We start from the raw sequence: 14,373 nt of genomic DNA on the forward strand, positions 1-14,373 counted from the left end.
TCATGTCGCCTTTTAGCGGGTGCAGTAGGGGGGCCCACCGGGCAGCCACCGAGCAACCCCGCGTGCCCGCCCGGTCAGAGCAGGCCTGACACAGCCGGGCGGCAGGCGATAAGCCTCAAGCCCTGCGACGATATCCCAAGGCACGTCGGATGACGCGCGATGGGACGCGCCGCATTAAATGTCCCCACGCCTCCCTGCTAGGCAGTGGCAGGGACTGACAGCAAGCGTGGGGGGAGTGGTTGGAAGTGACAGGCCACACTCCCTCTTAAATGCAGCATCGGGTCTCTCACCAATTGACACCTCACCGCTGAGCCCTTGTGGGGTCCACCGGCGAGGGACTTCTCAGGTCCTCGGGGAACTCTGGGTGCTCGGGGACTACTGTTCATAGCCCTGAGCGCCCTCTCCCGGATATGCCTTTTCTTGGTCCTCGGGGAACCCAAGTACTCGAAGACCACTGTTCATGGCCCGGAGCATCCTCTCCCGAAACTGCTTCTCGGGTTATCGGGGAACTCGGGTACTAGGGGACCACTGTTCATAGCCCCGAGCATCCTCTCCCGGAACTGCCTTCTCGGGTCCTCGGGGAACTCGGGTACTTGGGGACCACCGTTCATGGCCCCGAGCGCCCTCCCCCGAAATTGTGTCTGCTCGGGTCCTCGGGAAACTCGGATACTCGGGGACCACTGTTTATGGCCCCGAACGCTATCGGAGGATTAACTCCTGTCGCAGGGATCCCGAGAGACCCCTTTTTAGAGATTCGGTCGGGGGATGATCCTGAATAAGTTCGTCGGAGGAACGAATGAGAGTAAATGCAACGGTCGGTGGTGGGGGTGATGATCTGGTGTAAAGAGAAGTAAATGCACCAGAATTTAGACAGGTTCGGGCCGCACGGGGGCGTAATACCCTACTCCTGTATGGATGTAATAACTGTCCTGAGGAAGTCCCTCAAGGATGTTGCTGGTTACAAGAATATTTGTCTAACTAAGAGCTTGAGGCTCATGGTTCTTGGGCAGGGACTGTGCCTTGGGTTGGTCTGTGGTTCGGTTCTTGGTGCTTCTGTGTTCGATGCTTGGATTGTTGGCTTGCTCGAACTCCCTATCGATCTCTGGACCTTCGGATTAGGTTGGGTTCGTTCTCTTGGTCTTTCATCCCCCCCTTCTCTTCTGTGTGCCGACTCTTTTATACACTCGTCGGCTGTGACATGCCCCGAACGGGAAGGAGGGGGCACAAGTTCCAAGACGCCATGACTGGGAAAGACGTCATCATTTCTTCTAGGTGAAGTGACCGGGGGTGAAAAACGCGGCGCACGCCCGGTCACCTGTCACCATAAACGCCCTGGCAACGGGCGCCGTAGAGAGGGCCCACCGGGCAGCCGCAGAGCGACCCGGCGTGCCCGCCACATCTTGTTCCTCTGCCATAGCAGGGCGGCAGACGGAACGCCTTGATCCTGGCGATGTTATCCCGAGATACGCCGGATGATACGGGACGGGACCCGTGCAATTAATAACCCCACGCATCTCTGCCAAAACATGGCAGGAACTGACATTGCGGCGGGAGCAGTTGGGGATGTCAAGCTACGCACGCTCATTAAATGCGGCTTCGGACCTCTGACTGATTGACACCTCATCGGCGGGTGCCTCGGGGGTCTTTCTGGGTCGTCGGGGCACCGAGTGCTCGGGGGTACTGTTCACCTCCCCGAGCACTCTCTCCCGAGAATGCCTATCCTTGTCCTCGGGGTACCGGGTGCTCGGGGGTACTGTTCACCTCCCCGAGAACTCTTTCCCGAGCACTCTTGCACGAACTTTCGGAGAACCGAGTGCTCGGGGGCTGCCACGTGCAACCCTGAGCACTCTCTCCCGAGCACTCTTGCCCGATCCTTCGGGGAACTGAGTGCTCGGGGGCTGCCACGCGCAGCCCCGAGCACTCTCTCCCGGAACTTGGCTCTTCTGATCGTCGGGGGACTAGGGCGCTCGGGGGTGACCGGGCACCTCCCCAAGCACTTTCTTCCCGGTACTTAGACTCCGCGGATCATCGGGGAACGGGGGTGCTTGGGAACCGCGGACTGTGGCCCCGAGCACTTTCTCCCGGGATTTGAACTTTTCTCACCCCGCAGGAGGGACCTCGTGGGATGGCGCAATGTGGTGGATGGCTGGTCTGGCCTCGAGACTCAGGGACCCCCGGTTCTTGATACACCGACAAGCGCCCTCTCTCAAAACTTGATCTTCTCGGATCTTAGGAAGGAAGACCCCTTATTCCCATATCACTGACAATCAGCTTCCTAGCCAGCCTGCAAACACGAACCCGCAACGCACTTTGATCGGTCGTGAGTCGTCACTTGTGAGCAAACGGGAGTACAAGCAAGCGCGGGATTGGAACCTCTTCGAGTCTGAGGCCGTGGAGAAGTGGCTGACGACGCCGGGCACAGCTCGGCTCTTTCGCAGCCTGCAACACACACACAAAGGAAACGTTTGTGCTTGCTCTTAAATAATCTTAATGAATCCATGAACGAGGAAGAAACATTTGTGCTTGTTCTAAATAGATCTAAGAACATAACGAAGCTAGAGTGATCAACCACGCCGAATATCCAGATCATACTCGACTGAGGACGTGCCGCACTGCTCCGAAGAACATCTTGATCGCAACCTGCTCTGTGCTAGCTGCTACTCCCTTGAACAGTGCTGTGGTGATCGATCTGTCAGTTGGCTTGTCGCACGTGCATGTGAAGACGCGAACTAATCAGGCTGCCACGTTCCGATCCGATCGACTCCATGCATGATGCCAGGGCGCGATGATGCGATCTGTGTTGCACGGGGACCCAACGGCGAATCCTTCCTACTCTACGTACAGTGACAATGCGTTCAGTTCGTACGTATAACCGCTTCTCTATCCGTACCATAGACTTATCTGACCATGCACCGCACCATTCGTGCACTTGCGTTCACAAACTCGGGTACTGTAAGCCGAGTAGAACAATGTTTTTTCTTCTTTTTTCCAGGGGAAAAAAGCTGCTTTATTGATCATTTTAAAAGAAGAACACCGACCAAAAAAGAAGAACACAGCGAATAGCAATACAATAAAGAGATGGAAAAAAAGTCCATTTTGCCTCTCTCAATTATTGTTCGAGTTCATTTTTCTCTCTGAACTATAAAATCAAATATTTTACCTCCCTCAACAATTAATACCGGTTATAATTCCTTCCTAACCTCGATTCAAGGTGGTTTTGACCAACGTGGACGAAGTGACGTGGCAAACTTACCATGTCAGCACTCAAATAAAGCAGAAACTCCCTCATAGTCTTTTCTTTCATCTCAGCTTTCAGTTTCGCGGATCTCTCAACCTATGTGGAAAAAAAGGCAACGATAAAAAGATCTTCATTCGGTTATGTTGTTGAAGGAGTGTCAAAACAATTGCTTCTTGTTTGACAAATATCCAAGTACAATCGGTACATTGATCCTACTATATGCAATGATATTTTCAATCAACCTTTCTTCGATCAGCATCCTCCCTTTCTCTTCGCTCTTGCTGAAGCCTTCTAGAGATCCTATGTTTTTCTTCCACCCAAAAAAGATCCTTGGAGATGTTGCTTGGAACAATAGCATGGAAATCCTATCGTCCATTGTTATCATAATTCCTTGCATTCCCAGGTGGCCCATCAGCAAAAACCCAGTCCAACACCAATGCCCTTTCAGGTAATGTAACTATACATGGAGTAAAGTCAAATGCAAGTTTTATGCATAATTGAGAAAAGAGCAACTAAACACCAAAAGATCAATCACACGGAGATAGATCTTCAAATCCATTCATGAGATACAACATATACTTGAAGAAACAACCTTCAGTCGGATACTTCAAGGAATAAGAAATTCAAGTTACCATACTTTTTTTATGAGTCTTAGAACCCTTTGGTCAAAATATGATCATCCATATTTTAGAACTATCTAGATTGACCATATGAACACTATAACGTATTAGAACCCTTTGGTCAAAATGTTATCATAACACTAGAATTTCGTCAAAAGGACTTTCTGATAATGTATTACATCAATGTATAATACTAGTAATGGTCAAAGTAACATTTTGGATGATGAAGGTTGTGAAAGAAAACAATAAGATCATCTAAAATCGAACAGGAGTATCATGAACCTAAGGGGCGCGAAGTGGGAGACATACCATCTGCATACCACCAATCACCATCTTTTTCATAAGATTTGACAAAAAAATTCAGCAATTAAGAGTCCATCAATCCAGTTGTTGTAATCTCCATGCATCCAAATCTCAGTGTTATGCATCAGTGGTCTCGAGCTTCCGTTATAGTACAATCTAACCCTATTCCCTCCTGTATAAGTGTTAGATTCTATGTACCATAAGTTATCAGCATATCTGCTGGCCAAACTCAACATCTGATGCAATTTATCCTTCATCTCAACCTCAGACTTTGCTTGTGTTCTGTCAGCCTCCATTGCAACCCGTTCTTCCTCTCTCCCGCGCTCCTCCTCAGCCTGTCTTTTCCTTTCAGCTTCTTCTGCAGCATGCATCCCAAGTTCCTTTCGCTTTTCTTCAACCAAGAAGTACTCAAATGAGTGTTCATCCATGTGACTTTCTACTTCCAGGAAAAAATCACTGTGATTGTTATTTTCATAGACAGTGCCACCGTTAAAGAATACAAAGTCTAATATGTATGCTGCTTGGGTATGTAGAGTTTGCAACACCACCAATCCCCTCTTGGTTCACTTTTATGCAAATTTTCAATGAAAGAGTTCCATCTCCAACCATTGAATGCTCCTTTTATAAGAACATAAGGCTCACTAGCTAAGGCTGACATACTACTATTTAAGTAAAGATCAATCATTGAAGCAGTCTTCACTACTTCAGGAAAAACAAAACACTTGCTTCCGATCAAATAATTCTCATCAGCAAGCTCTTCAAGCCTTCTCCTTAGCACTTCTGGATCAACGTCCTCCTCTACTGGTGCTTGTATATCTGGTTCATACTGTTCTTGATGCATAGTTATCCTTGGTTCATCTTCGGCAACCGAAAGCTCTTCTTCTGCATCTCTACTTATCCCCACCTCATATTCTCTCAAAGCAATTTGTTCTATGTCAATATTCTTGCTGATTGCTTTTTCGGGTGCTGATTCAGTGATATCCTGTCCACTAAATCTAATGGTTTCTTTTGTTGGATATCCTCCAATGGCCTCGACGATTGGCTGGCTTTGTTTGGTAACACCAATGATTGATTTGTCATGTTCCTGTGAACAAATTACTGATTTCTCTTGTTCATGAGTACCAACAACTAATTGGTCTTGTCCATGAACACTTGCAAGTGATAAAGGTTCGGGTTTTGAACTTACTAGTACGTTTATTGTACCACGATACTCATCAAGTTTTCTGTCAATTGATTCAGATGATTAAATGTGGTACTATTCTGCTCTGTTGCTTCACTACGGAGTGTCCCATTGCTTCTGCCAAGATCACCTTCGTCGGTGCTGCTTTGTTCTACCTTCTTCGTGCTAAATTCAGCAGTAGGTCTTGAAGCATACCCACTAGAGCCAGTGCCTTTGGGCTTCTGAGTTGATGTTCTTCTTGGGTTCCTCTTAGGACCATCTGAATAATGCAATGTCAGGAAAACATGAGCTAGGCACTATGACCAATGAACTCTGGCTTTTAGCAAAATCATCCTCAAACCTGAACTCAATAACATGCATCGGACAAGCCTGCCTCCTGTAAGTCTGCAACTTATGACAGATTGTAAAAACAGAAAAACGTGTAAGTACAGAACCCTTGCCTCAATGGAATAGAACCCTTTCTTTTGAATTAGTACTAAGACGCCTCATGCACTTCGAAAAGATTGCTAGGGCAGAAGCGTCAAGCAGTTTCAAATTTACATCATAGCATCACAAAAGCCTAATAAACCTTTCCATGACTGTAATTAGCATACCACAAGTCCACAAGAACCAAAATTGTTCGAAAGGGAAGCTCATTATAAATAAAGTTCACTCTCAAGTCCCCACGTACATAAAAGCCCCCAAAGGAGCAACTTTTTATATACTAAACCAACTGAAACAAATTGGACACTCAGAAATCACTGAAGAAATGTAACCAAACTGACACTTAGGTGGCCACACAGCCCACCATACCTTCCATTCGAAGAGGGCATATTCCCAGATAATACCAATCAGAACCCTCCCCAACATAGACCAGGAAGCAAAAACGTACAACAAAAGCCAATAGGGACCAAAGAAGAAGTCCATGAACCCAGGAAAACTCACCTGCACGAGGCTAGTGACGGAGGCTGTGGCCGGCCGGCCCCAAGAGCAGAGCGGGCTCTACGCCCGGAGAGCCATCTCCATTTCCTACGGCAAAACCTCTCGTTCCCCTCCCGATCTCCTCTCCTCCTCGCAGCAGAAAAGAAAGAAAATGCAAACTCCTTATTCTACTCCAGCCTTGAAATGTGCAGCCGCGCTGTCTGGACGCGACCCTCGCTAGAAAGGTTCGTCCACTCGATCTAAAGAGAGAGGCTCGTGCTTTCCCGTGCGCGCAGGTGTGATTGTGTGGCAAAATACTGTGATCTCTATCGGGATTGCCTCATTTTTGCTGTTTTTTTTTGGCGGTCAGAAAGATTTCTGCTGGAAGAAATGTGTGGGCAGGATTGAGGTTTCTCGCATCGGTTGTGCAAGCATGCCCCCCCCCCCCCCCTGACGTCAGAGGGACACAATATTATGTGTCTGGTGCTATAGGTCTCTGACGTAGTTCCACTGCAAAACAATGTGTGTTGTTACTGTTCATCAGGGTAGGGTGACACTCTATTTTTCATCATGATACTGTAGCGTACATCATGGTACGTCCATCGTAGATCAGACGAATGAAAATGAACAAAGTCAGAGACACTTACAACTCTGACTTTGCTCTACTAACTCGTCAGAGGATCTTGTAGCGCCCATCGTGGTACATCCATTGCAGCGAGACGAATGCAACGCTACAAGCTCAAGGGGTTGTGGGCTAGGGTAGTGCCACGGGTGGCTATTGTTGGTCAGAGCACGGGCCCAGGTTGCGGTACAAGGTTACAAAGGGTTGTGGGCCAGGGTAGTGCCACGGATGGCTGTTCTTGGTCGGGGAAGATACGGGAACGGGGCCTTGGATCGATGGGCGAAGGACGAGGTGTGTTGCTTTCGGAATGCTGATGGCTTGGTTGGGCATCTCATTGCCGAATTCTGGAACATTCTGTGTAGGTCCGTCATGTTTTTTTATTTCACAGTTTTGTAAATGCCTTGCCGGTAAGACAGTAACTACCACCTAGAGTGTAACACTGATTTGGTTTATCAAGTACTATAAATGTGATCTTTACTGTGGTGGAGAGTAGAGTGTAGTCTTGAGTGCATCCAAGCACAAGGTGCGGATTTGGGAGAATTATAAACATGTTGGATCTTTTATGGAGAAAAAAACAGCTTTATCGAAAGATGTTACTTATTCTGGTCATAAATAAGTGTATTTTGTGTTAAGTGTAGTCAACCGTTTCAACTTTAGTTATAAATTATTTTTATATATTAAATTTGAATATTTGAAAACGTGCAGGTATATTTGTCTTAAAAAAGTATTTTCATAATAATATATTTTTACTATGTTTTATCAAAATATTGCAATAAAAAGTAGTGACTAAAACTGTATTTTGAGTACTATATATTAATATGTAAAATGACATTTATTTGTGACAGGAGTGAGTAGTAGATAAGATCTCATCCTGCGTATTGTTATCAATGGTATTTAACCCATCAAGAAAAAGGAAAGAAAGAAACGTGCCTGAGTTGCTTATGTACTCGCCTTCTCTATCTTTCACCTTGCTGTCCAAGCCTCCAAGGTCCATGAGGCCTTTAGCAGTTGTGCTTGATTCATCGCACATTCAGGTCCTGTTAGTTCATTGATTTGGCTTTCCCTCTCCATTTGTCGGTAAATGACACAAAGGGGTGTGATTTCTCCTTATTATATTGCAATTTTGCATCTCATAGTGGACATATTCTTCTGTGTTTTGTTTTTCACATCAAGATCAGTACAAACTACAAAAACACCAAGCTAACGAAATAAGGGAGGAATAGATCCCCAAATCTACAAGGCTACCACAACTATACAACACTACGGCGAGACACTTCAGTGGGCGGCGACCACCATGTCAAGCGAGTTCAGGAACTCGATAGCCGCCTCCAAGGGCAGATCGGTGCTCGTGGGCGGCGGCGGCGGCAACGGCGAGAAGAGTACCATGTACTTCGCCGCCGCCAGCTTCTTCCGTTGGGGACACCGCGGCGCGAGGAACCCTGAGACGGGCACGAAGTACGGCATGACTGCGCCGCCCTCGCTGTCTCCGGTCGCAGTAGGAGGGGGAGACGCCAGCGCCGGCCATGATGAGGGCGTGGGCAGGCGAGAGGTGCGACTCGCGCGGCGAAGCCTGGTGTCGCGGAGGCGGGCGAGGGCCCCGGGGCGGAGGAAGCGGAGGTGGTCGCCGCCGCCAGCGGTGGACGGGGAGCGGGGCTTGCGACTGGCTGCCATGTGGGTCCGGGATGTCGGTGGATGATGGATGGGATGTGCGTTGCTGAAGGCGGAGAGAGCGGGGGTATTTGAAGGGGGTTAGGGTTGAGCGCGAGGGAGGGAAAAGTTTTGGTCAAAATGCTACGCTTACAGAGAAGTGCCCTATTATTCCATGTCAGGTGGGACCAAAAAACGGGGGGCCCAGTCAGCTGCGTGCTAGCTAGTGCATATGCTTTTGGAGGGAGTTGGTAGCGGGAGCGGGTGCTCGCGGTTTGAAACGGGGCGGCGGCGGCCAGCGAGTGGCGCGTGACGGCGTGAGACCAACGCGTCGCGCGCGATACAGGCTTGAAAATACGACGGTAACAGTTCTGTTATCATGTTATCGGCTAATTTGGTTCACACCGTATTTATAATTAAGTGGTTATAATTAAACTCAAATTCAAAAATAAAAAATATTTTTTTTACAAAATTTAACTAAATTTCACTAAATTATTATACCGTTGTTGGACGGTTTTCATAAGTCTATCGAATTTGTGAACCCTGACGGAGGTCGGCCAGCACTAAAAAAAAAGCTTATCACATGGGCACTGCAGAATAGAGCGTGGTTTCAAAGGCAAACCAAGCATAGAGAGCTTACTTGTCATAGTATTTTGCCATAAATACAGGAACATCTTTTCACATACAGAATAACCCAAAATAACAACAGGAGGAATCATGAACATTTAGTTGCACAAGAACTATGAAAATGCTAAAAACATCGATATCTGGGAATACAATTTGTATGAACATTGCTGCTTGTTTGTGTCCATATTATACATCATGATGGATCTCACCATAGCTTATCAAATGGAACCATAACCCAGAGCTGAAGCAGCAAAGGCTCCAGCCGGCCCACAAAGGCCAACTTTATGTCTTTTTTCTAGTCTTGTTGTGCATGCGTTACAGATTACTCTAAAACAGGAAAAATGAAGCATCTAAGTACTCTTGAGATTATTCCTTGGATTAAATTCTAGGTTTCAATGTTTCACCTTTTGGTTCCAGCCTTCTGGCATCTCTAGATCTTCTGCTTGAGCACTTGGCGGAGCTGGACCTTCTGGCTCTCCATCCGTGCCTCCATGAGCTTTGCCTTCAAGCTGTGCTTCTGGGACGTCCGTGGGTACTCTATACAGCCCTTGAAGCTCCTGTTGAATTGAATGTTCAAAGAGTCTGGCGAGCTCCATTGCCCTACGCTCGGTGGACTGAGTCCTACTTCCTGAATGCCACTTTCAACAGCAGAATAAGTTCCGACTGAGAGCTGTACATTTGACGATCTCCCATTTACCGTTTCGACAGCATCTTTCTTGCATATTTTGCTGTTCTTTGGGCGGGATGACTTCCAGAGCTTTGATATGGCTGATTCTTTCTTCTTGGGTTGATTCATGTTTGTCAGGTATGCATCAGTCAAGTCATCCTTCAGCTTTTCACTCTCCCTATACTCAAAATCGTTTCTGCTTTTCCAAGAAATGCTTCCATCACAGATCTTGTTCACTGATGGTTCACTTCCGTCGGGTGAACCACTTGAACCCTGCATATCAACATGGCTTATTGTCTCCCAGCTACTGCCATCATCAGTGTCGCTTTCATCTTGAGGGCTTTTATTTGAGTACACCTGGGCTTTCTTTTCAAGGAATATATCTGTCATTGGGCTAGCCTCTTGGATTTCTGATTCACATATGACAGAGCTATTCTTGTAGCGCGGCTCAATCTCCTTGATGACAGGCACCTCACTTGGACGCAGCTCTTCAAAAATGGAAAATATGTCTTCGGAAGCTGCTGGTGGCTCATATCTGAATTCAGTATCTTGGGCTCTGACTGACTTGATCGCCTGTATTATGTTCTCTGATTCTTCTACTACCATGATGTCTCCTTTAGCACAATTGCAGGCAGCAATAAAAGCCTCAACATCCTGTTGAAGTTTGCTCAATTCTGCGTATTTGGCATCAAGGGTAAGTTTTGCATCAACAAGCTTCATCTGCACTCGTTCTTCACGCCACACCTCAGCCATCTGCAACATCTTCCGCTCCTCGTCTACCTCCTCTCGCAGCTTCAGGGAATCCTGTTTTAAGGCCTCAATCTCAGCTTTGTCTTCCTCCACCTCTCTTGCCAGCTCGTTGCACACCTCCTCAGTGAGCTTCCTCTCTTTCTCATACTCTTGCAACAGCTGCTTCGCTGACATCTTGGCCTCCTTCAACTCATTGACAAGCTTCAAGTTAATCATCTCCAGCCGCCTCCTGTTTTTCTTCTCATGGTCAAGGTCTGCCTTCATATCTTCAAGAACAGCACGCACCTTCTCATGCTCTCTATTCCTCCAAGCCGCTTTCTCCTCTGCGAGTTTCTTGAACAAGTGGCCAAGCTTCTTCTTAGCTGCTCGCCGCTCAGTTTCCAGCTCACTTACCCGATCACGTGCTTGCTGGAGCTCCACCTGGAGGTTAGCGACGTAAGTTGCGTCTTGCTGCTCATCAAGAAGATTTAGTTGGCTCGCAATAAGATAGGCATCATGCGATTCCATTCCTTTTATACTCTTGGGCTCCCATTTTGTTGCCTTCTCCATACTGGTGACTGGTAGCACAGCTGAAGCAGCATGAAACTGTACCTGCAGAATTAGCTCTGTCAATGATCTTACAGGCCGATACAGGTAAAAGTTGTTAATGTTGTTGGTAGGTTCTGTTCTCACCTTGTGGAGCTCTCCACTCTTTGGCTCCAAAACAGAAATGGGGCTTGAGACCTCATTCGTAAGGCTCTGGTGATACCCCAACGTGTTCTGTTTAAGAAGCTGGACTTGTAGATGTCTTGGGATATGCTGTCATAGAGGCAAATGCGAACAAATAAGCCACACACACACGAATAAGGAATTCATCACATTATATCTCAAAAGGTTTCTTACACGGTAAGATATTCACCCAATTGTTCCATGGTTGGTATTAAGCAAATCTATCCAAAAAGCAACCCCAGATCTGTATGCATTCATGTTACTATTTCGTACTGTAACTTGAAAGGGACACAAAAAATCTTACATCACATATATGTTTAACCAAAAAAGGTGAAGTCATGGGAGACATTCTCAAAGAACAAAGAGAATCTAAAGAGGCCCAAACTATCATCACATGGAGACCCCTCTCAAATCGGATCATATTCGAGCGAGCCTAAATTAGATAAACAGGACCACATAGCAGAACCCGGCATACATATATTTGTTGCTGCATGGCAAAAGAGTTCAGCCATTTCGGCCGGTTCAGAAGCTCACACAGTCACACTTGCCAATCCGTGCAAGATCCAAATTCCGAGCGACGCTCTTTCCACACAGCCATCAGGTAAAAATGAAGCTGTTCTGATCGCTAGCTATAAAAGGCTACAACACACGGGCAGTGCATTTGTTGTTGCACGGGCATGAACATGGAGACTGGAGAGGATCCGATGACTGGGCCCCGTGCAGGAATCACATGAGGAGATCCGAGCACAGAAAAATGCAGCTGCCTTTTGGATCGGTAAATTTATGGGAAGACGATCACGGCCATCGTACAGTGGCTGCAGCACAGCTGCCTTCATAATTGGCCATGCTTCAGTAGAACGCATCTAACGTTCAGGCGAGTACTAAATGAGTCGACATTGCAACGTATAGTGTTACTGCTGAGGCTTCAATGAGGAGACTGGTTTCATGCATGATTTGACCAGATTAATCGAGTGTAGGCAAAATAAGCACCTAAAATTAGCAAACAGGGACGGTGAACACAAAACAATTGCAAGAGATCTATGTCCCAGAGCACCAAATTAGCACGTTTTGATTACAAATCTAAACATTTTGCTGCCACATTGACATATTTGGTTGGAAAATATGTGACATCAACCAATAGTGTTAGTGTGAGCTAGAAAACATATCAAACAGCGCAAAGACTAGGAAAAATATCTTAAAGTGCACATTTTCTTCAGTAAACACAAATGAAACGATTTTCAAAACAAATTGCAAAAAAAATGCTACCGAACATGTGAAGCCACCGTATTACGTACCTCGACTCCCACGCGGACCCTCCTCTCGCCGCCTCCCGCGCTCCCGGCCACCGTCTCGGGCGGACGCAGCCGCCACACCCCGGCCGCGAGCCTCCTCACCGACACCTCCCGCGCCTTCGTCTCCCGCGCGGCCCCCGCTTCCCCGGCACCACCCTTCCCCTCGCAACCGCCGCCGCCCACGTCCCACTTCAGCAGCGGCGTCGCGGGCCCGCTCCGCCGCCCGCCACCGGGCGCGGCGACCGACGCCGAGGCCTTAAGCGGTCGCCGGCGTAAGCGACGCGGCGTCCGGACCGACGGGGCAGCAGGAGCGGCGGCGGAGCGGTTCCTGGAGCTCATCTGCGGCTAGGGCTTGGGACGGCGCGCTCCGGCGGCATCGGGCGGGAGGAGACGCACGGCTCACGCACAGGCACAGCAGTGTGGAAGCGAGGAAGGCAGCGGAGAGAGACGTTGGGGGTGGGGGAGGCCTTGGGAAATGGGATGGTAAGCGAAGTGGGGAGAAGTAAACTAGCTTAGCTAGGACAGACACATGGGGCCTGTTTGGTTACAGGTCCGGAGTGTAAGTCAAATATTGATTATGTTCAAAATCAGAGTAATATTAAAATTTAGTTAAAAATAGTAGTAATTTGGTTTGTGATTAAGGTCTTGTTTCCTTCCTATTTCTGTTTTTCTTCTGCTACGGGTAGAAGTTAGAAGTCAAAAGTCAAAATAAATAGGATTCTGGAGAAGTCAAAAGACTGTTTCTGAGGAAAATGAACTAAAACTGAGAAGCTCGCTGAGATACGTTTTTCTGAGAAGCTATGTGCTGATAAACTAAAAATTTATTGTAGAAGCTAACAAATTTTCAAAATCAGCTTTTTAGAAAAAAAATATAGCTTTTCAGAAAAACTGTATTTTTTAGAAAAACTCAAAAACAGAAACTCAAATAAACAGACCCTAAATTAAAATTTGGTAGTCCGAACAAAACGTGGGCGGTTAAAACTGGCCCCCTCTACTTGTTGAGGGTAGGCGGACACGGCTAAAAAATTTTAAACGCAACTAGATTTTAACTTCGAACCAAATATTAACCAAGTCATATGGATGTGATCAAAATTTGATCCTGTTTCTTGTGTCACAAACCAAAACAGGCATTTGGTTTTGTTTTTGGGACGGATTTGGAAGGACGGATGGGGATTTCGGGCTTCTGTCTGGTACTGTATGATGGATGTGGTGGTGGAATTTTTGGTCTCGTGATTCTTGCAAGCCGAAGCAGTGCAGCACAGAGTCCCGGAGAAGTGGAGATGCTTATTGCAGTAGAATCAGATAGATTAAGAGATAGAGTAGGAACAGTAAATTATATTCCTTGATGAATAGCAGTTGACGTATTTATAAGAGGATAAAGGGATGTCAAGGCACCCGTTGGGATGTCGGTTGCTATCGACGGTTGTCTTTTCATTATAACTGCTAATTATATGATAGTTGGGTATTATTATCTATTTACAACACTCCACTTGATCAACTATCTTTATTGTAAATTTCTTGTTGAAACTCCTCTAAAACCCTATAGAAAAATATAGGGAGAAACTAATATGTTGATATGTCATTAAAACTCTTTTAAAATCGAATAAAAAAATATAAGGAGAAAATTATATGGTATATATTGGTTATTGCCTTATTGTAAACTAATATAGGAAACCTAGATAAGAAAAACTTATTGGTGAGCTTAGTGAACAATAATTACAGTTTATGGATCATATTAAAACTAAAAATCACTTGAAAAAATAGGAGGAATAAGGTAGATATTCTCTAATTAAAAATCTTATATGAGAAACTATATAGA

At 46.5% G+C, this 14,373-nt stretch overlaps 2 protein-coding genes and 1 pseudogene across 4 annotated transcripts; all 3 read right to left on the reverse strand.

The window, feature by feature from the left end:
- Positions 1–3,451: 3,451 nt before the first annotated feature.
- LOC133889593 (soluble starch synthase 3a, chloroplastic/amyloplastic-like) lies at positions 3,452–6,247 on the reverse strand (annotated as a pseudogene).
- A 1,758-nt stretch (positions 6,248–8,005) lies between these two features.
- Positions 8,006–8,559, reverse strand: LOC133889669 (uncharacterized). Its single transcript, XM_062330121.1, has one exon. The coding sequence runs from the start codon at positions 8,532–8,534 to the stop codon at positions 8,139–8,141; it is 396 nt and encodes a 131-aa protein (XP_062186105.1). The 5' UTR covers positions 8,535–8,559; the 3' UTR covers positions 8,006–8,138.
- A 587-nt stretch (positions 8,560–9,146) lies between these two features.
- On the reverse strand, positions 9,147–13,018 carry LOC133888961 (uncharacterized). Of its 3 annotated transcripts, XM_062329378.1 has the most exons (4): positions 12,558–13,018; positions 11,227–11,352; positions 9,542–11,145; positions 9,147–9,464 (listed from the first exon to the last, which is right to left on the reverse strand). In XM_062329378.1, exons 1-3 carry the CDS (start codon positions 12,891–12,893, stop codon positions 9,568–9,570), a joined length of 2,040 nt encoding a protein of 679 aa, XP_062185362.1. In that variant the 5' UTR covers positions 12,894–13,018; the 3' UTR covers positions 9,147–9,464; positions 9,542–9,567. The 3 variants fall into 3 exon arrangements, with proteins under 3 accessions (XP_062185362.1, XP_062185363.1, XP_062185361.1); XM_062329379.1 differs by having other exon boundaries at positions 9,147–11,139; XM_062329377.1 differs by having other exon boundaries at positions 9,147–11,145.
- Between the last annotated feature and the right edge of the window lie 1,355 nt (positions 13,019–14,373).

Source organism: Phragmites australis, chromosome 13 (genome assembly GCF_958298935.1).
Source record: "Phragmites australis chromosome 13, lpPhrAust1.1, whole genome shotgun sequence".
NCBI classification, from domain to species: Eukaryota; Viridiplantae; Streptophyta; class Magnoliopsida; order Poales; family Poaceae; genus Phragmites; species Phragmites australis.